At 48.2% G+C, this 23,395-nt stretch overlaps 3 protein-coding genes across 3 annotated transcripts; all 3 read right to left on the bottom strand.

The window, feature by feature from the left end:
• Positions 1–14,016: 14,016 nt before the first annotated feature.
• Positions 14,017–16,092, bottom strand: LOC120651280. The gene is made up of 5 exons (XM_039928738.1): positions 15,499–16,092; positions 15,318–15,407; positions 15,144–15,233; positions 14,895–15,068; positions 14,017–14,182 (listed from the first exon to the last, which is right to left on the bottom strand). Exons 1-5 carry the CDS (start codon positions 15,649–15,651, stop codon positions 14,174–14,176), a joined length of 516 nt encoding a protein of 171 aa, XP_039784672.1. The 5' UTR covers positions 15,652–16,092; the 3' UTR covers positions 14,017–14,173.
• A 672-nt stretch (positions 16,093–16,764) lies between these two features.
• LOC120651279 lies at positions 16,765–22,946 on the bottom strand. The gene is made up of 9 exons (XM_039928737.1): positions 22,266–22,946; positions 19,472–19,900; positions 19,310–19,390; positions 19,127–19,222; positions 17,785–18,041; positions 17,492–17,698; positions 17,301–17,393; positions 17,099–17,200; positions 16,765–17,001 (listed from the first exon to the last, which is right to left on the bottom strand). Exons 5-9 carry the CDS (start codon positions 17,980–17,982, stop codon positions 16,924–16,926), a joined length of 678 nt encoding a protein of 225 aa, XP_039784671.1. The 5' UTR covers positions 17,983–18,041; positions 19,127–19,222; positions 19,310–19,390; positions 19,472–19,900; positions 22,266–22,946; the 3' UTR covers positions 16,765–16,923.
• Positions 21,408–21,866, bottom strand: LOC120647953 (leucine-rich repeat extensin-like protein 5). The gene has a single exon (XM_039924749.1). The coding sequence runs from the start codon at positions 21,864–21,866 to the stop codon at positions 21,408–21,410; it is 459 nt and encodes a 152-aa protein (XP_039780683.1).
• Positions 22,947–23,395: the final 449 nt, after the last annotated feature.

Genomic DNA, 23,395 nt, shown 5'->3' with positions numbered 1-23,395 from the left:
ATCTCAAGGTGGCGGCAAGGGTCCCCTTGGGCAGGGCTCCCCTCATGCTAGCCTTGGAGGCCGAGACCTTCCGAACGGCCTGCCTCCTCCTGCGCTGTCCCGGCGTGGACGGGTTGGGAGGGATAGTGGCCCTTACGACTTCAATGTCCGACTCGCCTCCAACGAATGAGTCAAATGATATCTCCAGATCTGCCGCTTCTGGCTCCTTCAAATTGGCCGGGGCGGCGGCGTTCTCCCCTGCATCCTCTGGCAGGGGAGCAGGGTACAAGTACTCCAGAACTTTTTCTTGCAAGATAGAAGACATTCCGAGTTAGTTACAACTCAACGGGTGCGCCGCATACGGAGGCGCCCACCACATTGCGGCGAGCATTGGTTGGGTACCCCTTCAGATGGCATTGTGCCCGCCACAGGTTGAAGTGCGGGGCGATGCCCAGGTACGCCTCGCACAGATGGATAAAGATCGCGATTTGTGCGATGGAGTTTGGCTTGAGATGCGTTACCTCAAGCCCGTAGAAGAAAAGGAGCCCGTGGAAGAAGGCCCCCACAGGCAAGGCGAAGCCCTTCTCATAGAAGGACCGGAAGACCACCGTCTCTGTCCGGTCTTCCATCGGGATGTCCTCCCCGTAGCAGCACTTCCACCCCGAGATCTCCTTGGGGAGGAGACTGTGCTCCACCAGATCTTGAATGTCCTCCTCCCGCAGGATGCTCGGCACCCACGCCACTGAAGGCGGCGACACATCGCCGGTGCTCCCCGATGCGGAGGAGGAAGACTTCGGCGAGGCGCAGGCCATACCGGGTGGCTGCATGCGGATTGAATCTACAGAAGAATCGAGAAGGCGACTGATTGCAAGGAGGCGAGAAGGCGAGTACAGGAAGGCCAGGGAACGGGTAACCCTCCGCGGGCCGGGCCCTTCCCCTTATAGAGAGGATCGGACGCCTGTGCAACGGCAACTCCGAAAATTGCGAGGAATTCGAATTGACTTTCCAGAAACTGCCCGAGTCATACTCGGCAAGGAGCGGGCCCCTAACGGTAACTTTTTGCCCGTTGCAGTAAAGACCAACGGTAAAAATACCAATTATCAGGGTGCCACAACAACCCGACATGTCTCCGCGACTCCGCCAGCAACCCTGCTCAGGGGCTGGGCACCACAACTACCCGACGTGTCTTCGCGACTCCACCAGCGACCCTGCTCGGGGGCTGAGTGCGGCAACTACCCGGCGTGTCTCCGTGAGGCCGCCAGCAACCCTGCTCGGGGGCTGGACGCCGCAACTACCCGGCGTGTCACCGTGACTCTGCCAGCGACCCTGCTCGGGGGTTGGGTGCCGCAACTACCCGGCGTGTCTCCGCAACTCCGCCAGCGAGTCTGCTCCGGGGCTGGGCGCCCCAACTACATGACGTGTCTCCGCAACTCCGCCAGTGACCCTGCTTGGGGGCTGGGCGCCGCAACTACAAGGTGTGTCTCCACAACTCCGCAGCAACCCTTCACGGGGGTTGGGCGCTGCACCTACCCAGCGTGTCTCCGCAACTCCGCCAGCAACCCTGCTCGGGGGCTGGGCGCCGCAACTACCCGGCATGTCTCAGCGAGTCCGCTAGGGACCCTGCTCGGGGGCTGGGCGTCGTAACTACCCTGCATGTCACCGCGACTCTGCCAGCGACCCTGCTCCGGGGATGGGCGCCGCAACTACCCGGCGTGTCACCGCGACTCTGGCAGCGACCCTGCTCGGGGGCTGAGCGCCGCAACTACCCGGTGTGTCTCCGCAACTCCGCCAGCGACTCTGCTCCGGGGCTGGGCATCCCAACTACCCGGCACGTCTCCGCAACTCCGCCAGCGACCCTTCTCGGTGGCTTAGCGCCGCAACTACCCGGTGTGTCTCCGCAACTCCGCCAGCAACCCTGCTCGGGGGATGGGCGCCGCAACTACACGGCATGTCTCTGCGACTCTGCCAGCGACCCTGCTCGGGGGCTGGGCACCGAGACTACCCGGCGTGTCTCCGCGAGTCCGCCAGCGACCCTCCTCGAGGGCTGGGCGCCGCGACTACCCAGTGTGTCTTCGCAACTTCGCCAGCAACCCTGCTCGGGGGCTGGGCGCTGCAACTACCCAGCGTGTCTCCGCGACTTCGCCAGCGACCCTGCTCGGGGGCTGGGCGCCGCGACTACCAGGCGTGTCTCTACGAGTCCTTCAGCGACCCTCCTTGAGGGCTGGGCTCCGCGACTACCCGGCGTGTCTCCGCGACTGCGCTAGCGACCCTACTCGGGGGCTGGGCGCCGCAATTACCCGGTGTGTCTCCGCGACTCCGCCAGCGACCGTGCTCGGGGGCAGGGCGCCGCAACTACCCGGCGTGTCACCGCAACTCTGTCAGCGACCCTGCTCGGGGGCTGGGTACCGCAACTACCCGGCGTGTCTCCGCAACTCCGCCAGCGACTCTGCTCGGGGACTGGTCGCCCCAACTACCCGACGCGTCTCTGCAACTCCACCACCGACCCTGCTCGGGGGCTGGACGCCGCAACTACACGGCGTGTCTCTGCAACTCCGCCAGCGACCCTGCTCGGGGGCTGGGCGTCGCAACTACCCGGCGTGTCTCGGCAACTCCGCCAGCAACCCTGCTCGGGGGCTGGGCACCGCAACTACCCGGCGTGTCTCTGTGACTCCGCCAGCGACCCTGCTCGGGGGCTGGGCGCCGCGACTACTCGGCGTGTCTCCGCGAGTCCGCCAGCGACCCTCCTCGAGGGATGGGCGCCGCGACCACCCGGCGTGTCTCCGCAACTCCGCCAGCAACCCTGCTCAGGGGATGGGCGCCACAACTACCCAGCGTGTCTCCGCGACTTCGCCGTGACCCTGCTCGGGGACTGGGCAGTGCGACTACCCGGCGTGTCTCTGCGAATCCTCCAGCGACCCTCCTCGAGGACTGTGCGCCGTGACTACCCGACGTGTCTGCGCGACTGCGCCAGCGACCCTACTCGGGGGCTGGGCGCCGCAATTACCCGGTGTGTCTCCGCGACTCCGCCAGCGACCCTGCTCGAGGGCTGAGTGTCGCAACTACCTGGTGTGTCTACACGACATCGTCAGCGACCCCGCTCGGGGGCTGGGCGCCATGACTACCCGGCGTGTCTTCGCGACACCGCCAGCGACCTTGGTCGGGGTCTGGGCCCTGCAACTACCCGGCGTGTCTCCACGACTCCGCCGGTGACCCTGCTAGGGGGCTGGACGCCGTGACTCCTGGGTCAAATGAATCCAGTTTGACAAACAACTGGGTAAATGTCACACCCGGTTCTTAAAAGAAAACCGAATGCATAACTATATGTATGCCAGGATCAAGTTTCATACATATAGAGACATTATAAGTGAATAATCAGTATCAGTATCACGTAAAAGGAAAAAACAACAAATAAAAGACTATCAGAGTTATACAACTTATCCTGGAAATGGAGACTCCAAACTTCACAGGCAATCGACTGGGGGTTGCGTACGCCTAGAACTCAGCATCATCTTCAAAAGACTTCACCACAACTTTCCTTCTCAGCAGCAGTAAGCAAGGGTGAGTACACTTCTGGTTGGTACTCAGCAAGGCCACAAGAAATAACCAGAAAGTGGTTTAAATCCATCTTTAAGTTTATTAATCATGTGAGGGTCCAAACCGCTCTTGAGCATGAGCACGGCTAACCGGTTAGTTTTATCTCTGCAGAGGTTGTACACTTTCACCACAATTCGCGTAAAAGTTCCGAAGAACTTTGAACCCAACCACGAATATGTGCTGATCAGGCACAATACCACACTTCCGAGGTGTGATTGCATAGGGACGCTACGATGCCTTTACAAAGAATCACTATATGTACGCACTGGTCCCTTGCTTTCTGCGGTACCTTAGAAGACAAAGCTTCCTTCACCCGCTCCTCAAATATCGATAACCCAAAATCCATATCATTGTGGTTGTACGGTTTTCTTGGGTGGTTCTCCATGTTCCAATTAAATCATATCATCTTGTAAATAAAGCATAGATATAAGTATGGTTAGGGTCACTTGCCTTTCACCAATGAAAAGCTACTCTTACTGTGCTTCACTGCTCTTCAGCTCTTGCTCACATGGGATTCCTTATCTTCAATCTTCAAACAGCGATCCTTCTACTCGAAGCAATCATGGGCAAACATACAAACAAACAAGAAGATACATCTAAGAACAATACACCAAAACAAAAGAAAAGCTTTAAAAGATCATACTAAAGGATAGAGCTCGATGCTATGGTTACGAGAGCGCAAGAAACACGGAAAACGGAGCTAGGACGTGGAAACTATGGGATAAACAATGAGTAAGGATTTAGTCGCGATTAACCAAAGGGTTAAGGACTAATGGAAAAAATATTTGTGAGTAACAACAAAGTGTGCTCACAGAGGATAAAAAGGTTATAAATCTATTGCACACGTCACAAGGATCACGTGAGCGCAAGAATCGATGAAAACTGAGCTAAAACGAAGAAGTTATGGCTAAAACAGAGTTTCAGGGGCTTATTTGTGAAGAAACAGAGCTTCCAGGGACTAAAACGAAATTAAACCTAAACTTCAAGGGCTAGCTTGCAAAAGAAAGGGTCCTGGATGGCGGGTTCTAATTTGTAAGAGCACAGGGTTTGAAGAAACAGGGCTGATTTGTGAATACTTTTGAACTAGTTAGGACTGCGGGTTGATTTCCTATAAACTGAGGCGGTCTTTTGAAAAGTTATCGAGTGTTGACCGGTATGTAGGCTGTTGACTCGGGTTTAGATCTAATCTCGGCCGTCGGATCTAGATCTGAGGGTGGGGACGCGATGCGGCGGCGCAGAGCGCCGGCGACGAGGCTTGGCGGCGGCGACGCTGGTGCGTCCAACGGCGTCTTTCGCGGCGGCGGCGAGCTCGCTGGCAATGGCCGGAATCGGCCGTCTGGGCACCGTTTCGAGCTCGGGTTGGCCTGGGAGAGGTAACACGCGAAGGGGAACGCGTCTAGAGGGTCGGCTCGGGGCGCAGACGCGGCGGCGGGCACGCTCGGCGGCGAGAGGCGGCACTGCGGCGACGATGAGTTATAGCGCGCGAGGGAGAGCAGAAGAGAAGGAAAGGAAAGGGGTGCAGCGTTCCTCACCCTACAGCGAAGCTCCGGGGACACACGGGCGTTGAGTGGAGGTGGCAGAGCAGCGGGATGACGGCGGCCCGGACTCCCGAGCTCCAATGGCAGCCGCGGCTAGGGTTTGCGGTGAAGGCTGCGGCGTAGGTTGGAGGGGTTCCCAGTGGTGGTGCGGTGCTTATATAGGGGCGGGGACCCGGCCTTGGCGTGCGGGCCAAGAAGGAAGGAGCAGCGCGGGGCTTGCGGCGGCCGGACTCCTTGAGTCCGAGTCGCCCATGGGAGGAAGACGACGGCCCCGACAGGTAAGGCCCACCTGTCGGTGGCAGAGAGGAGAGGGAGCGCGAGTTGGGCCATTGAGAGGGAGTTGGGTCGGCGGTGGAGTTTGGGCCGCGGGGAAAGAAGGAAAAGAAAAGAAGAGTCAGGTGGGTTGGGCCAAAAACAATAGGGAAGGAGAGAGAGGTTTTCTTCTTCTTTTTTCAACAAAGAGATTCAAACATTTCAATCCAAATTTAAATTCAAGAGAATTCAAATTCAAATTGTACAACAAACAATAAAAAATGCATTTCAGCACGAATGCAACACAAACAAAACAACCTCATTTAATTTAGAAAACAACCAATATTTATTTTCTTTTACACTAAATTCTCTGTGAAGAAAACAAATGTTGGGAAAAAATTTAAAACTATGAGAAAATTATTGATTTATTTTTAATTTTAATGATGTCCTGAAATCCAAAAATTTCAGGGTGTGACAGAACTACCCCCCTTAAAAGGAATCTCGTCCCGAGATTCACAAGGCTAGCAAGAGACAAAGGTTTAGGTGGGTAGCATCCAACATTTATTAACTTTCTTCCAGGTCGTTCATTCTTACAATGTCTCCTCAAACATAATCCTTGATTCCTGGTAACTCACAAATCATTTTATGGATACTCAGTCTAACTCCATTTGTAACTACCCATTCTTTTCTCGACTTTGTTGACCCATCTGTTGAAGAAATTCCTTTGTGCCTTGACAAAGTGATTTGAATAGAGCTGGATTGCTTCTCTCTGGCTTGGGTGTCTTGTATCACCTCTCAAGTCTTCATATACTTCTATCATGGAGTTAATTATCATTTTCTTTTTCACATCAACTAGCAAGATGTCCATCTTCTCCACACTTGAGACAGTATAATCTCGCATCACGGGATCTTGTTCTCCTACGCTTCATTGTACACCCATTGGCATAGTGGCCTTTTTCACCACATTTATAACACAGTACTCCCTTAATACGTCCATCCTGACTACTTTTCTGCTCCTCCACAACTCTTGGTAGAATGGCTTGAACATCAGGATCCTTCTTGATAGAGTGGTCACATGGGGGTTGAACAACTTTTGGCTGTGGTTGATTGGAACTGAGTTGAGTACCGTTATCTGACAATGGTTGTGGTAACTCCATCTTCTCTTGCTTATTTTACTAATTTGTTTCTTAGGCTGCTTGCTTCTTTTAGGCTGATATTCTTTGAAAGTGATAGTCCAATCCTCGAGATTTATTGATTACTATCTTCAGTTTGAGGAACTCCTTCTAGGTTTGGATCTTGCATAGATAACTTTCTATTGATATCTAAATGGTAACGTTGCCTTTCTTTTGATGTCATTAAGCTATCTTCTTCTTGGAGACATGGACGACCATAGTACTCACAACATTGGCATATTTCTGGGGTCTTAATATCTTTATGTGGTCTTTCCCTTTCCAGCTCTGGTGTTCCATGACTTCTCTTATTCCTTTGGCGGTTCCATGCTTCGGCGACTTGCCTCTTTACCGGTCCGGTGGGGACCTTTGCTTTGGTCAACTGCATGCTATGAGGTGATGCTATATTAGGCTGCAAACTTCCTTATTAGACACGAGCTTACATAGCTAATAACTTCTCTTTATCAAACGCTGGCAGACTGGTTGGGACTTGATTATCACTGCTAACAGGGTTATGGCTCCTAGGAAATGAGGCTTGCTCTATAACATGTTGTTGGATGTTGACCCTGATTGGAATCATTGCTTGTAGTCCCTGAGTTTGGGCTGGGATGCTGAAGTCTTCATTCTCCTTTCTACTGGGACTCGTCATCTGGTTGGGTGGTAGGGATAAGGTCAGTAGAGAGAATAAAGGATAAAGGAAGGTTGAATTAACAACGTAAAGTCCATGATATCTCCTTCAATTAATCAAGGTGGAGAGGAGAAATAATGGGAGTAGCAAAAAGGAAAAGGCTTTTTTTCAGCTTCTCTCATTTGTTTGACCATTGCAGATGCTTGGAGGTTTCTATTATCAGTGTTGCCTTGGACTTCTTTCTTGACATCCTTTAAAGGATTAGGTAGAAAGAAAGAAGATAACAAGGAGGTGGGAGGTACATAAAAACCCATCTAGGCAACCGATGTCACTGTAGGTAGAAGACCCACAATACACCAACAATCATTACAAAGAAGCGAATCAAACAAGGTCATAAAGACAGCATCATCATGCAAACACCGAATTCCACCAGTCAAGATAGTCACAATGATGCTAAACGTTGTTAATAGAGCTGTAAGGGGGTACTCATAAACATGGTTATATCTTCTAGCTTCATTGTTGATGACACGTGCCTCCTTCAACTTGTCTAGCATTGACTCCACCATCGTGATTGCAGTAGTAGTGATAGTGCCACCATGTGGCTCAGGCTTGATTCTTTGGTAGTGCTTTGAATTCTCCATCCAACATGAGCAGAAATGTGAGCAGGTGGTATTATTTCCAATTCAACTCGACTCCTCATGATGAACTATCAGCTCCATTCTTCATATGACTTGGATCTCAGATGACTTGGACATGCATTAGGATACGTGGCGCGGTTCATCTAAGTATTTTTGAATCAGAAGAGGTACTTTGGAATCAGAAATTAAGGGATGAATCCAGAGCGGTATTTATTTGGAAAGAAAGGAGGGGCACTAAGCACATTGTGAATAAAGTAAAGGAAAGATAGATCCAAAAAGATAAGTTAAAAAGAATTTCAAGGAGCCATTTCACCAGCATATCAAAAATAGGTGAGCTGGATGAAATTGGAAAATCATACATCAAGGGGGAGGTATGATCAAAATCAAGAAGTGATACAGGAAAATAAATAAATAGACAAGGATTGAAGATCTAACATTTGCAAAATAATGAAGTGCAAATGAAAAGAGAGTCAGGTGAGGAAGGTGAGTTATCAATGTTGACTGAGGGAAGAAAATAGTTAAGGAGATAGAATATTCAATGGTGGGGGTCAAAAAATAACCAGGAATAGATTTTATATCAAAAGAAACCTTAGGAAACGACCATTGCTAACTAGGCTTACATCCTACAGTCGATACAGCTCTGATACCACTTCTGTCACACCCGGTTCTTAAAAGAAAACCGAATGCATAACTATATATATGCCAGGATCAAGTTTCATACATATAGAGACATTATAAGTGAATAATCAGTAACAGTATCACGTAAAAGGAAAAAAGCAACAAATAAAAGACTATCAGAGTTATACAACTTATCCTGGAAATGGAGACTCCAAACTTCACAGGCAATTGACTGGGGGTTGCGTACGCCTAGAACTCAGCATCATCTTCAAAAGACTTCACCACAACTTTCCTTCTGAGCAGCAGTAAGCAAGGGTAAGTACACTTATGGTTGGTACTCAGCAACGCCACAAGAAATAACCAGAAAGTTATTTAAATCCATCTTTAAGTTTATTAATCATGTGAGGGTCCAAGCCGCTCTTGACCGTGAGCACGGCTAACCGGTTAGTTTTAACTCTGCAGAGGTTGTACACTTTCACCACAATTTGCGTAAAAGTTCCGAAGAACTTTGAACCCAACCACGCATATGTGTTGATCAGGCACAATACCACACTTCCGAGGTGTGATTGCATAGGGATTCTACGAGGCCTTTACAAAGAATCACTATATGTACGCACTGGTCCCTTGCTTTCTGCGGTACCTTAGAAGACGAAGCTTCCTTCACCCGCTCCTCAAATATCAATAACCCAAAAATCCACCGATCAAACACCCCAGGCACGACATATAGATCATCTAATTACTTAGCCAAGACCAGAGCCATATAGTATTGTGGTTGTACGGTTTTCTTGGGTGGTTCTCCATGTTCCAATTAAATCATATCAGCTTGTAAATAAAGCATAGATAGAAGTATGGTTAGGGTCACTTGCCTTTCACCAACGAAAAGCTACTCTTACTGCGCTTCACTGCTCTTCAGCTCTTACTCACTTGGGATTCCTGATCTTCAATCTTCAAACAGCGATCCTTCTACTCGAAGCAATCATGGGCAAACATACAAACAAACAAGAAGATACATCTAAGAACAATACACCAAAACAAAAGAAAAGCTTTAAAAGAGCATACTAAAGGATAGAGCTCGCTGCTACGGTTACGAGCGCGCAAGAAACACAAAAAACGGAGCTAGGACGTGGAAACTATGGGTAAACAATGAGTAAGGATTTAGCAGCGATTAACCAAAGGGTTAAGGACTAATGGAAAAAATATTTCTGAGACACAACAAAGTGTGCTCATAGAGGATAAAAAGGTTATAAAGCTATTGCACACGTCACAAGGATCACGTGAGCACAAGAATCGATGAAAACAGAGCTAAAACGAAGAAGTTATGGCTAAAACAGGGTTTCAGGGGCTTATTTGTGAAGAAATAGAGCTTCCAGGGGCTAGATCTGAAGAAACCAGGGACTAAAACGAAATTAAACCTAAACTTCAAGGGCTAGCTTGCAAAAGAAAGGGTCCTGGATGGCGGGTTCTAATTTGTAAGAGCACAGGGTTTAAAACAGAAGAAACAGGGCTGATTTGTGAATACTTTTGAACTAGTTAGGACTGTGGGTTGATTTCCAATAAACTGAGGGGTTCTTTTGAAAAGTTATCGAGTGTTGACCGGTATGTAGGTTGTTGACTCGGGTTTAGATCTAATCTCGGCCGTCGGATCTAGATCTGAGGGTGGGGATGCGATGCGGAGGCTTGGCGGCGGCGCAGAGCGCCGGCGGTGAGGCTTGGTGGCGGCGGCGCTGGTGCGTCCAGCGGCGGCGAGCTCGCTGGCGATGGCCGGAATCGGCCGTCCGGGCACCGTTTCGAGCTCGGGTTGGCCTGGGAGAGGTAACACGCGATGGGGAACGCGTCTAGAGGGTCGGCTCGCGGCACAGACGCGGCGGCGGGCACGCTCGGCGGCAAGAGGCGGCACTGCGGCGACGACGAGTTATAGCGCGCGAGGGAGAGCAGAAGAGAGGGAAAGGAATGGGGCGCGGCATTCCTCACCCTGCGGCGATGCTCCGGGGACACACGGGCGTTGAGTGGAGGTGGCGGAGCAGCGGGACGACGGCGGCCCGGAGCTCCCGAGCTCCAATGGCGGCCACGGCTAGGATTTGCGGTGAAGGCTGCGGCGCGGGTTGGAGAGGGGTTCCCAGGGGCGGTGCGGTGCTTATATAGGGGCGGGGACTTGGCCTTGGCGTGCGGGCCAAGAAGGAAGGAGCGGCGCGGGGCGTGTGGCGGCCGGACTGCTTGAGTCCGAGTCGCCCACGGGAGGAAGACGATGGCCCCGACATGTAAGGACCACTTGTCGGTGGCAGAGAGGAGAGGGGGCGCGAGTTGGGCCAGGGAGAGGGAGTTGGGCCGGCGGTGGAGTTTGGGCTGCGGGGAAAGAAGGAAAAGAAAAGAAGAGGGAGGTGGGTTGGGCCAAAAACGATAGGGAAGGAGAGAGAGGTTTTCTTCTTCTTTTTCAACAAAGAGATTCAAACAATTCAATTCAAATTTAAATTCAAGAGAACTCAAATTCAAATTGGACAATAAACAATAAAACAATGCATTTCAGCACGAATGCAACACAAACAAAACAACCTCATTTAATTTAGAAAACAACCAATATTTATTTTCTTTTACACTAAATTCTCTGTGAAGAAAACAAATGTTGGGAAAAATTTTAAAACTATGAGAAAATTATTGATTTATTTTTAATTTTAATCACGTCCAGAAATCCAAAAATTTCTGGGTGTGACAGTAAATGATAAAGCAACATGGTGACCTGGGTGCTTAGGCGGCTTGGGAATTCGGACAAACAAGACTTCTTTATTGACCCTCGAAAAACTTCTTCAAAACCTTCCGTGCCTCGTGGGCTGCACCCAAGGGGTGCACCAAGGGGTGCATCCCGTTGAAGACTAAAGGAAGACTCTAGCAGCGACCCTGCTCGGGGGCTGGGCGCCGCAACTACCCGGCGTGTCTCCACAACTCCGCCAGCGACTCTGCTCAGGGGCTGGGCGCCCCAACTACCTGGCATGTCTCCGCAACTCTGCCAGCGACCCTGCTCAGGGGCTGGGCACCGCAACTACCCCGCGTGTCTCCGCAACTTCGCCAGCAACCCTGCTCGGGGGCTGGGCGCCGCAACTACCCGGCGTGTCTCTACGACTCCGCCAGCGACCCTGCTCGGGGGTTGGGCGCCGCGACTACCCGGCGTGTCTCCGCGAGTCCGCCAGCGACCCTCCCCGAGGGCTGGGCGCCGCGACTACCCGGCGTGTCTCTGCAACTCCGCCAGCAACCCTGCTCGGGGGCTGGGGGCCGCAACTACCCAGCGTGTCTCCGCGACTTCGCCAGCGACCCTGTTCGGGGGCTGGACGCCACGACTACTCGGCGTGTCTCTGCGAGTCCTCCAGCGACCCTCCTCGAGGGCTGGGTGCCGCACCTACCCGGCGTGTCTCCGCGACTGCGCCAGTGACCCTGCTCGGGGGTTGGGCGCCGCAATTACCTGGTGTGTCTCTGCGACTCCGCTAGCGACCCTACTCGGGGGCAGGGTGCCGCAACTACCCGGTGTGTCACCGCGACTCTGTCAGCGACCCTACTCGGGGGCTGGGCGCTGCAACTACCCGACGTCTCTCCGCAACTCCGCCAGCGACTCTGCTCGGGGGCTGGGCACCCCAACTACCCGACGTGTCTGCGCAACTCCGCCAGCGACCCTGCTCGGGGGCTGGGCGCCGCAACTACCAGGCGTGTCTCCGCAACTCCGCCAGCGACCCTGCTCAGGGGCTGGGTGCCGCGACTACCCGGCATGTCTCCACGAGTCCGCCAGTGACCCTCCTTGAGGGCTGGGTGCCACGACTACCCGGCATGTTTCCGCGAGTCCGCCAGCTACCCTGCTCGGGGGCTGAGCGCCGCAACTACCCGGCGTGTCTCCGCGACTCCGTCAGCGACCCCGCTCGGGGGCTGGGCGCCACGACTACCCGACGTGTCTTCGCGACTCCGCCAGCGACCTTGGTCGGGGTCTGGGCGCTGCAACTACCCGGCGTGTCTCCGCGACTCCGCCGGCGACCTTGCTCGGGGGCTGGACGCCGTGACTCCAGGGTCAAATGAATCCAGTTTAACGAACAACTGGGTAAATGATAAAGCAACATGGTGACCTGGGTGCTCAGGCGGCTTGGGAATTCGGACAAACAAGACTTATTTATTGACCCTCAAAAAGCTTCTTCAAAACCTTCCATGGCTCGGGGGCTGCACCCAACGGGTGCACCCAGGGGTGCATCTCGTTGAAGGCTAAAGGGAGACAAGAATCATCATTTGAGTCCAGAAGAACTTCGCAACTAGTCAACCATCAAGATTCAGCTCAAGCTCTTCAGCACTTGGGGGCTTGACGGAGGTACATCCAGGTACCTTCCAGCCGAGTAGTTATCTTCCGACTGGGTACCTACTCGGCCAGGATCACTCTACACGACTACCCGCCGAACAGGCACTCGGCTGGACGTCGGAAGGTTCCTCCGAGGATCAGGATCAAGGCGTGGATATGGATTCCGGATAACTTGGGATCTCAATCAACCTGATTCCATATAACAACCCAAGTAGATATCCTCCCTTACTTGTAACCCATGGCACCTGGCCTATAAAGGCGCCGTGAGGAGACCCATAGAAAACACATCTCATCATCCGATCATTCATCATCGTCTAGCTCATACAATACACAAAACACAGGACGTAGGGTACTACGCTCCCGAGCGGCCCGAACCTATCTAGACCCTAGCGTCATCTCGCAACCATCTAACTCTTGGCTCTGGAATCCCCCTTCACCTACAAATCCGACAGCACCAAACACGCACTTCGTGGGATTTAGTTTCCATTTGAATTTCCTAAGATTTTTCAAATGTTTCAGCGAGGTAGGAAATGAATAGATCATTGGACCTGGTTTTGATGACGACATCATCAATGTAGGCCTCGGCATTGCGCCCGATCTTCCCCTGGAGGCATTTCTGGATGGCCTTCTGGTATGTGGCACCCGCGTTCTTGAGGTCGAACTGGTGTTGTAGCAGTACGCTCCAAAGGGCGTGATGAAGAAGGTCTTCTCTTGATCCGACTTCTACAGGGCGATCTGATGGTAACCTGAATAGCAGTCAAGGCGCATCCGGCTGTGGAGTCAACAACCTGGTCGATGCGCGGTAGAGGGAAGGGATCTTTAGGGCAGTGTTTGTTGAGATCTGTATAGTCGACACACATTCTCCACTCACCATTTTTCTTTTTTACAAGGACTAGGTTTCCAGCCATTCTGGATGTGTGACTGTGACACTTCGGATGTCTACCTTTTAAATTAAAGTTTAATGTGTGAACTTTGAGTTTATCCTTGTTTGATAGTTAAAAATTTTCAGTGTAAAACCAGGGGTATATTTGTAATTATGAAAATTTACCAGCCCCTTTTTGCAAAAAGTTTTGACTTCGAAAGTAATTTTAACTTTATTAAGGGCGTTCTTTCAAATGTGTTTGTGATCATTACTTTGACAGCTTTATTGCAATTTAGCCCAAAATTGTTGTGAATTTGCTACCAAAATTATTTTTTCCTTTATTAATTAGAGTTCATTTGAACTTTTCAAAATATTTTAAAATCCTTTGATCTAGTGCAAATTTGCACAACATGAAAGTTGTAGATCTTGAAAAACTGAACAACTTTTATTTTGAAGAGTGTTGTGCGAACACAACCAGATCCTAAGTAGGCTATAGAAATCATTGTTTGATATTTAATAACTCCTTGTATCGATAATGGCATGACTCCAAGTCCGAGTGATTCATTCAAGTTTAAGTTTCCTGCAGAATTTAAAAGAAGAATATCCATTAGCAAATTTCAGTAGGCACATATGGTTTTTTTAACCGAAACACAGCCACATATATTGTTACAAGAATAACAAAGGCTGATTAGTTTATTTTATAATCAGCAAGTACTTCTTACATTATTATATGTGATACATCACATCAACTGGTAGTAGATAGGTTGCATATAGAAAGGGGTTAAAATTCGATACAAAGCCATAGGAGCCTATAAAGATTTAAAAATTACAAGCACCGCAACATTGATCAGATAGTTGATTTATGATGGCCATAGTGTATAGTTGATTTATGATGGCCATAGTGTTCTATCATAGCATAATGTAAAGTAAAGGTTTTAGGCAAACAAAAATAACCTCCTTTGTGTACTACATTTTGCTGCATTTTTTATGTAAAGGAAAAAAATATATTTTTCATGGAAATAACAAGTGGAGGGATTCTGTATGTGCTAATCCAGAGGTAGATAATGAAATTCAGATCACAATTCAACTATCTAGGTCTAATCCAAATTTCCACACAGGAAGAGAAAAAGCAGGTAGCATGGGAATGACTCAAGCTATCTATCATTTTCAGTAATCATTTTAACTAGATGAGTGAGCTCTGAACTATGACCAAGTTCTATCACTTTGCCACCAACATGATTGGCTGTCAGATGTATATTGCGATTGGAAGAAATGAGATTTGCATTTCATACCTTTTGACTTCTTGTCCACACACGTTTGGTAGCAGCATTCATAAGTTGAACCCGAGAAATATATTTTTTGTTGTTCTGAGAAACACTTCGTGTCGCCTTAGAAGCTGGAGTTTTGGCAGCACTTTTCTGTACTTTTGGTGTTGCTTTTTCTGGGATGGTGCTTTTGGCGGCAGTCTGCATAGCAAAAAATTGTGATAGGAACTAAGCTGATACTCCGTCATGGGTGTAATGAATATCTTAATTTTTTACCTGAGGTGATGGGGTTTTACTGGGAGTAGAAGTAACACTATTTTGAACACTTTGCATAGCTTCACTTGGGTCGACACTTTTTTCAGCAGTCTGCATAGGAAAAAAAAATTGTGGAAGGAACTTTGCTCACATTTGAATACTATCATGGGTGTAATCAGTATCTATTTTTTTTACCTGAAATGATCGGGTTTCACTTGCATTTGGAAGAACACTTTTCTCAAATGTTGGTGTATCTTCACTTTGGTCAATGCTTCTTGCAGCAGTCTGCGAACAAAAAAAAAAGGTGTCAATGGAACTTATCACATCACATTCAAAAATTATGATGGGTTCAATCAATATCCAAATATTGTTTTACCTGAACTAATGGGGTTTCTGTACGACCTGCAAACTGTGCTAGGAGTTCTTCCCTAAATGCTTGTAATTTTTTTTCTCTCTTCCTCTCTAAACTGCTGCATTTTTTCTTCCAATATCCTTTCACTTTCAGCTTTTTGATCAGCAAGTTTATCATTTAACTTGTCAACCTCATCTTGTAGCTGAATGTTTTTCTGGTTGGCTGTTTCTGTAGCATGGGCTTGTTCTTGTTATTGAGCCTCAATCGATGCCATCTCTGTTGGGCGCTTAGACATATTCCCACGACCATGAACAGTGGATGATTTGCATCTTGTAATCTCCTTATAGCTTGACTGGAAAATATTATTTTCCTCCACAGTCGTAGTCATTATTGTTCCATCATTGGTTTCTTTTTGGGTTAATTGGATCCATGTTATTACAATTTTTCGAGTTCACTAATCTGCCATAATAATTCGTCATATTGGAACCATGCCATTGCAATTTCACAAATCTCCGTAACACGCCACTACATACCCCTTCACCATGTTTTTTAAAATTTATGGACCAAATTACCCTCGGCCTTTTTCTTCCTCCTCTTATCATCCCCATTCTGTTCCTCTCTATCTCCGTGGCCAAATCCCCTCTGTCCGTGTCGCCGCAAGGCCCCAACGCTTGCGCCACCACTTCCCACTCCTCACGGCCGGCAGTGCCTCCGCTCGCTGCACCCGCTCGGCGCCCTCTGCCTCTTCCCACGGCTCTGTCGCATCCTCGTCAGCCGCATCAAGAAGATATTCTGAAGCATGGCCGTGGAGCACGTCATGCAGCTGGGCGTGGAGCACTACGAGTGCCTGGTGGACATGTTGGGCCTGCCGCCGGCTGAGGGAGCAAGGCAGGTGGGTGCACGCCTTGGTCGCCGCCCGTTCTTGTAGTTCGGGAGGAGCGGGACAGAGGAGCAGGCAGGAGCAGCGCTTGCGGAGGGGTGCCGACGGCAAGGGCAGCAGCTCGTGGGGAGGAAACAGATTAAAGATGACCACCAGAACAAGAAATCTCACGCTTGGCCAAATCCCCTTCGCCGCCAGCGCCCGGCCCCCGTGGGCTCGTGCCCCTCCGCCCCCCACCGCCACAAAGCCCCGCCCCGTCTCCCCAGCCCATGCGCCACCAGACCGCGCGCTGCTACCGGTGGTCCTCAGCCCGCGCCAGCTCGCCGCTGGGGAACGACCCGCACGCCGTCGGCCTGCTCCGTCGCCTACGGAACCGAGCCGATGTGCGGCAGCGGAGGGGATCTGGCCATGGAGATAGGAACAGAGAGGTGATGAGAGGAAGAAGAAGAGTGAGGGTATTTTGGTCCCATAAAAATTAAAAACACGGCGAAGGGGTACGTAGTGGCATGTTTCGATGATTTGTGAAATTGCAATAGTATGGTTCTAATATGACGAATTGTAATGGTAGATCAGTGAACTCGAAAAATTATAATGGCATGAATCCAATTAACCCTTTCTTTTTCGGCAACTTTCAAGCAAGCATGATCCTAAATGAAATAACCACAGCAGAGTTTGTATTGTGCAGAAAACATTTACAAATAATTTGAATAATGCTGTGAGTACTAAACTGAAATAGTGACTCACATAGACATCCTGGGATGCTTTATCTGACCATTGCCCATTCCTCATGTGCGTATGCATCCAAAGACTCAGATCACGTGGTTCTTCACCTGTTTCTGGGTCTCTCTGAAATGACAAGAATGTAACACATGATTTGACCCTTGTAAGAAGGCAACCAAACAGAATGTCATAGGAAAAGGAACGAAAATATATAGGTTAGCATTACCTGCTCATCGCTAATTTTGGAGAAAGGTACAGAACCCATGGAATGATTAGTCCTTTTCTGTTTACAGTTTTTTGAGTTCCTATTGCTAGCCTTCTGGAAAAGGTTGGAGTAACAAACTAAACTTTATTAGTAGAGCACTCAACATATTGAATGTGTATTATAAACAAACTGGAAAGGAAAAGCTGCCAGACCAGGAATTCATTACTACCAAAATACAAAATCAAGTAGTGCCACTCAACAATGTCTAAGTCTTCAGGCTTGTGTTTCATTCTTGCATGATAATTGTTGTAAGCCTTGTATGTAGCACTGAATGTTGATCGCCATCCTTTGTACCGATCCTTGGCTATGGCCCAAATCTTCTTCTTTTCATCTTCAGTGTTTTGAATATCCCACCGATTCTGCTTATTCGAAAACAAATTCAGAATGAGAATTATGTGGCAAGTTTATATAAAAATCAGGCAACAAAACTAAATAATGTGTGTACCATTATATCAAAGGCTATAGATTTTTTCACAGTAAGCTCTATATCACTCCACTTTTTGACTCCAATAAGTGGAGCCCTTTGTCTTGTAAACTTTACAACTTCATCCACAAATGAGCGAGAGTTATGGCCGGTGGGACCTCCTAGCCTTGATGCAAAATTAATTTGAAGTTTCTGGGAGCCGCTCTTTATTCTCTTCATGGCTGCTGCTAAACCCTTGGCTGCTCCACGTCCACCTTTAGTGTGGCCTTCACTGGAACCTGCTATCAAACAAATGAGTTTGAAATGAAGAGACAATTTCAGCAGGGTAGATTGTGCTGTTTTTTTAAAAAAAGTATGATGCAGAACACACCATTCCCTTTGGGAAAAAGTCTATATAACCCCCTAACGTATTAATGGTGGATCACATTACCCCATGAACTATAAAACCGGGTTTCTAACACCCTCACCTATGCAAAACTGGACATTTAACCCCCCAGAGTGGTTTTGCAGCCCGGTTGCTACAGTGGCGCGGTTTTGTTTTTTTCCTTTTTTATTTATTTTCGCTGAATCTTTAAAAAATTATAGTAAATCACATAAAAATTATAAAATAGAAAATCTAATTTTGTTGGACTTCATATGAGTAGATCTACACAGTGAACATATAATATGGTATGCTTTAGCACAAAGTTTTTGTTGTAGTTTTAGATCTATACTTTACTGCAATTAATCAGAATAATCCATAGATGCATTTTTTGTGGTCCAACTGTGGTGAAATTTTTACTGTGAGAGAATTATTGTATTATTGAACTGTAGTAAAAATTTCATACTCATTGGATCATGTATATCTTAGTTATAACTTTATTTAGGTTTATGTTTGTTAAATCTATGCTTTATCTATAACTAAATTATACATGATCCAATGATTATGAAATTTTTACCACAGTAAAAGCATACTATAATTAGCCCACCATAAAATTTTCACCACAATTGGACCATAGAAGCTGCATCTATAAATTATTCCATACAGAAAAGCATAGATCTAAAGCTACAGTAAAAAAATTGATACTAAAACATACTATATTATATGCTCACTATATAGATCTACTCATGTGGAGTCCAACAAAATTAATTTTTTTATTTTATAATTTTTCTGTGATTTATTATGATCTTTTAAAGATTCAGCAAAAATAAATAAAAATAAAAAAATAAAACCGGGCTACTGTAGCAAAACCGGGCTGTAAAACCACCCTAGGGGGTTAAATATCTGGTTTTGCAAAGGTGAGAGGGTTAGAAATCCGATTTTGTAGTTCAGGAGGTGATGCGATCCACCATTGATAGGTTGGGGGGTTATATAGACTTTTTCCATTTCCTTTGGTTTTTTTACGGCGAGCATGAGATGGCCAATTTTCCGCTTCTGAAAGTTTATCAACATCGCTGCCATCATCCTGTATATATGATACTGCATAAAATGGAAGCATGAGATATACAATTATGGTTCGCACAAGTAATAATATGACTGAGTGGAGAGCATAATAATTTTGATTACAAATGTCTGGACGATAGTCTTGCTGCCTTAACCATTCTTTGTATGTCTTGATGGTTTCGTCCCTGTAATCATCTTTAAATTCTGCATGTCGTGGAAATGTAAGTTACATCAAAGGCACACATAAGTAAGGTTAATTTTGATGAGTGGAGGAACTCAACTTACCCGTGTCTGGCTGATCTTCTTGCAAGTTTGCAAGCCATTCCTTGTATGCATCCACTGGTTCTTCTGCTGTTGGTACATTTGTAGGTTTTTCTGTAGTTGTACCCCCTTCGTCGCTTCATTGGTGTTATACTGACCTGCAATTCCGTCAGATCAACCTTTGATAGCACCATTCTGAGTTTCCTCTCTCCCTCGTTATCAGCCATCATGTCTTCTATTTGGTGAAGAAAATCAATCGAGATGAGGGTTGCTATATCATTGGCACATCGCTTATAGTATAAGAAGTCCCGCGGACTATATCCCATCCTTGATTTTATTAAAACCAAGTTGTAAAATGTGAGATAAGCCCTGTCACAGTCGAGCTCAACAAATTCCTCTTCAAAGGCCGCCCCTTTGCGTTGAAAAATTACAGTCCACATCTCGCCCGTAAGACTGTAAAAAAATTAATTCCGGCAAGGTTAATTAGGAGACTACAGTTGAGCATATACAATGCAAGTATTATGTTTGATGAATTTGCTGGGAAATTTGACAATTAGGGGTACACCAGAACAAAAATAGAGTAGAAATATGTCTAGGTTTGTACCTCAGCAACAGTTAGTCCAAATAATTCTATTAAATATTTATAAAAACAATTTATGAGTACAGCATATTCAACACATACTATGACATCTCAAATATTTTTGGAGAGAAGAAATTCATTTCAGAAATAGTTCATGCGAAGCTCCATATAGCCTCCATTTGAACAGGTCATTGTCTTCCAATTGCCGAACATATATAGTTATATACCAGTATAACTCAAGAGTTATGCACAAGAAAGAAAATAGTAGGCACATCTGCATGTGCTCTGGTCTTGGAATACAGCGAAATTAAGGGAAGTAACCATAGCATGAGTACATGAAGAACAGAATAATAGCACTTCTGAGAAGTTGCTAGTTGGACATCTTGCGATTTTGAAAATTTTCATCCCCATAAAATCAAGTAACTTAATATGCAATATGCACAACCTATGCTTTTAATCAATCCATAGCTGCCACTGGTACCGAAAAAATAGATTATCCTGCTGCAGTTTTAAGGAAGAACCTAATGGACAAATTTCACTGGTGAACAATTAAATAATATCATGACTAAGCCATCCATATATACATGGAAAAAATATGTTACCATAAGCATGATGGCATGTCTGAAAAGGTAAGACAAATGAATACTGCCAAACAACCAGGTTTCTTACTCCAGACCATCCATGCAAGAAAGAAGCAGGGTTCTACTGCCAAACAACCAAGTTTGTTACTCCAGAACATCCATCCAACTTTCTTACTCACACATTTTCATACTACTCGAGTTCTGAACTGAAAATATGTGTACACCATAACAAAAATAGAGTATTACGATTTTCTAAAGTTTATATGTCTAATCATATGAAGATAATAACAATTACATGAGTATCTAATTGACTACAAACTCACAATCTGGGAGGATATGTACTATCTTTGATGTAGAAAAACTTATAGTAATCATAGTGGGGGAATATTCAACAATTAGATGTAGTATGATAACACATGTTTTTGCAAATTTATACTCATCCTAGTGTGGGAAAATTTAGACAATTTCTAGGAGGATTTATGTGGAACAGAATAATCCATGAGTCGACCAAAAAAATCACCAAGATCACACGAATTTAGATACTTCTAAAGCCCTAGTATTGGACGCCCAGAAAATTTCGCTCTAGAGAGGGAGCAGAGGCGCAAACCCTAGGCGAATAAAAGAGTAAATTTCACCAGCGGTCCCTGAACTTGTCCCGAGTTCTCATCCCGGTCCCGGTACTCTCAAAATGCACGTCTAGGTCCCTGAACTTGTCCCGAGTTCTCATCCCGGTCCATGAACTTGCTAATCTGTTTCATATAGGTCAAAACCTCCATAACATGCGCTCCAAACAGTACGATTAAGTGAACTGATAGGTGGGGCCTATATGGCAGTCACACCTCTCCCTTCTCCCTCCTCTCTTGCTCCCAACGTCGCCGCCCATGGCCATGGCCATCTTCAACCTTGAGAATGGGGAAGGGGGCAGGCTCGGGCGAGGGGGTCGCCGGCTCGCCGGCCGGGACGGCGCTGTGCGGGCCCGCGGGCGCTGGACCGGGACCAGGACCGGAGCGGGGCTCGCCCGCCAGGGCGCGCCGGCGGTGGTGGCCATGGAGGGCGCCGCCCTCGGGGTGGCACAACATCCACAGGGAGCGGGGTAGCCGAGGGTCGCGTGGGACGACGGCCTTGACGGCAGCGCGGCTGGGTAGAGAAGGCGTGGGGCCGGTGGAGGGGCGGCGGGGATGCGGGGTCCGCCGTCGGCGTGGCCAAGCGGCGGTTGGGGCATGAACGAGGACCGGGGCGGCGCGGAGCTGAGGTCCATCGTGGCAGCGCAGGCGCACGGGTGGCGACGGACGCTAGGGGTGGGGTCCGGCGGCGCCCATACAGAGGAAGGAGAGAGAAGGGAGATGTGTGACTGCCATATGGGCCCCACCTATCAGTTCACTTAATCGTACTATTTGAAGTGCATGTTATGGAGATTTGGACCTATATGAAACAGATTAGCAAGTTCATGGACCGGGATGTGAACTCGGGACAAGTTCAGGGACCTAGACGTGCATTTTGAGAGTACCGGGATCGGGATGAGAACTCGGGACAAGTTTAGGGACCTAGACGTGCATTTTGAGAGTACCGGGACCGGGATGAGAACTCGGAACAAGTTAAAGGACCGCTGGTGAAATTTACTCCGAATAAAATGTCAAATAAATAGCAGATATTGTACCTGGTTTGTGGAGGATCAAACAATATTGTGTTGTCTTTCTGGAGTCCCTGGATTGGATCAGGACGAAGACGATCTCTCTTGTTGGTCTGTTGGGTGCCGCCGGATCGTGCGCCAGGACTCGTTTCGTCGGTGGCTGCGGCGCTAGCAGCAGGATTACCCTCCTCGCCGGTGGCGCCTGCAGCAGTTTGGGTTCCTTGGTCGCCGGCGGCGCGAGCAGCAGGAGACGCCATCGACGAGAAATCGTGGTCTCTCTGTCGGCGACGATGGTACTGCGATATTTTGGGAAGTCCGATTTTTTTGTTGTCGTGGGAAATATGGAGGAGTCCGATTTTTCCAGATAACTGCGCCCTCAAATCCAACTCCGCGTGCCCTCCGTCTTGTCGACGCGAGGAACAGGCGCGGCGAGCCGCGGCGTGTTGGCCGGCGGCGCCCGCGGCCGGCTTCCAGCGGCGCGGGGTGGGATACAGAGGCGGCTCGTTGGCCGGCGGCGCCCGCGGCGGGTGGGATCCAGAGGCGGCTCGTTGGCCGGCGGCGGGTGGGATCCAGAGGCGGCTCGTTGGCCGGCAGCACGGGGTGGGATCCAGCGGCGGACACGGGCGGCGCGGCGAGGATATGGTCGGCTTCGCCAGTGATCAGCCGCGCAACAGAAAGGGCCGCTGGTGCCGCACAAGCGCCCGCGCTGTACCATTTGCCTTCTGCAATCGTTGCCCTGCTGTACAGATGGTGTTAAAATCGTTCTTCCGGCCATTCAATTTTACCCTTTCCATTAACAGTTATGGCTATTGGGAGCTCACCCTATCTGATGCTATGTATAAATTTTGGGACTAAGACATTAAGTTTGATATGCAAAGTTATAAAGCTATTTCAATCCATAAAACTTTTACATAAAAAAAGTTCACTTTGAGCTTCAAGTTTCGTCAGCAAATGTAGACTCTATATATTTTTTGAATCCTTTTTGCCACTCTTCTGTTTGTTGCGGTAGGCGCATCCAAGATCTATCATTGCCCGAAGACATGAACCCCAATCTCTTCAATTTAAATCACACACTAATTAAAGAGTTCAGTGGCCTGCATGCACAACAATGAAAAGACATACAATTTAATCAATCTGTCTTGTTACAACTCAATTCT

Source organism: Panicum virgatum, chromosome 9K (genome assembly GCF_016808335.1).
Source record: "Panicum virgatum strain AP13 chromosome 9K, P.virgatum_v5, whole genome shotgun sequence".
NCBI lineage: Eukaryota > Viridiplantae > Streptophyta > Magnoliopsida > Poales > Poaceae > Panicum > Panicum virgatum.
The sequence above is the reverse complement of the archived record's forward strand: the minus strand, read 5'-3'. Positions and strand labels throughout refer to the sequence as shown.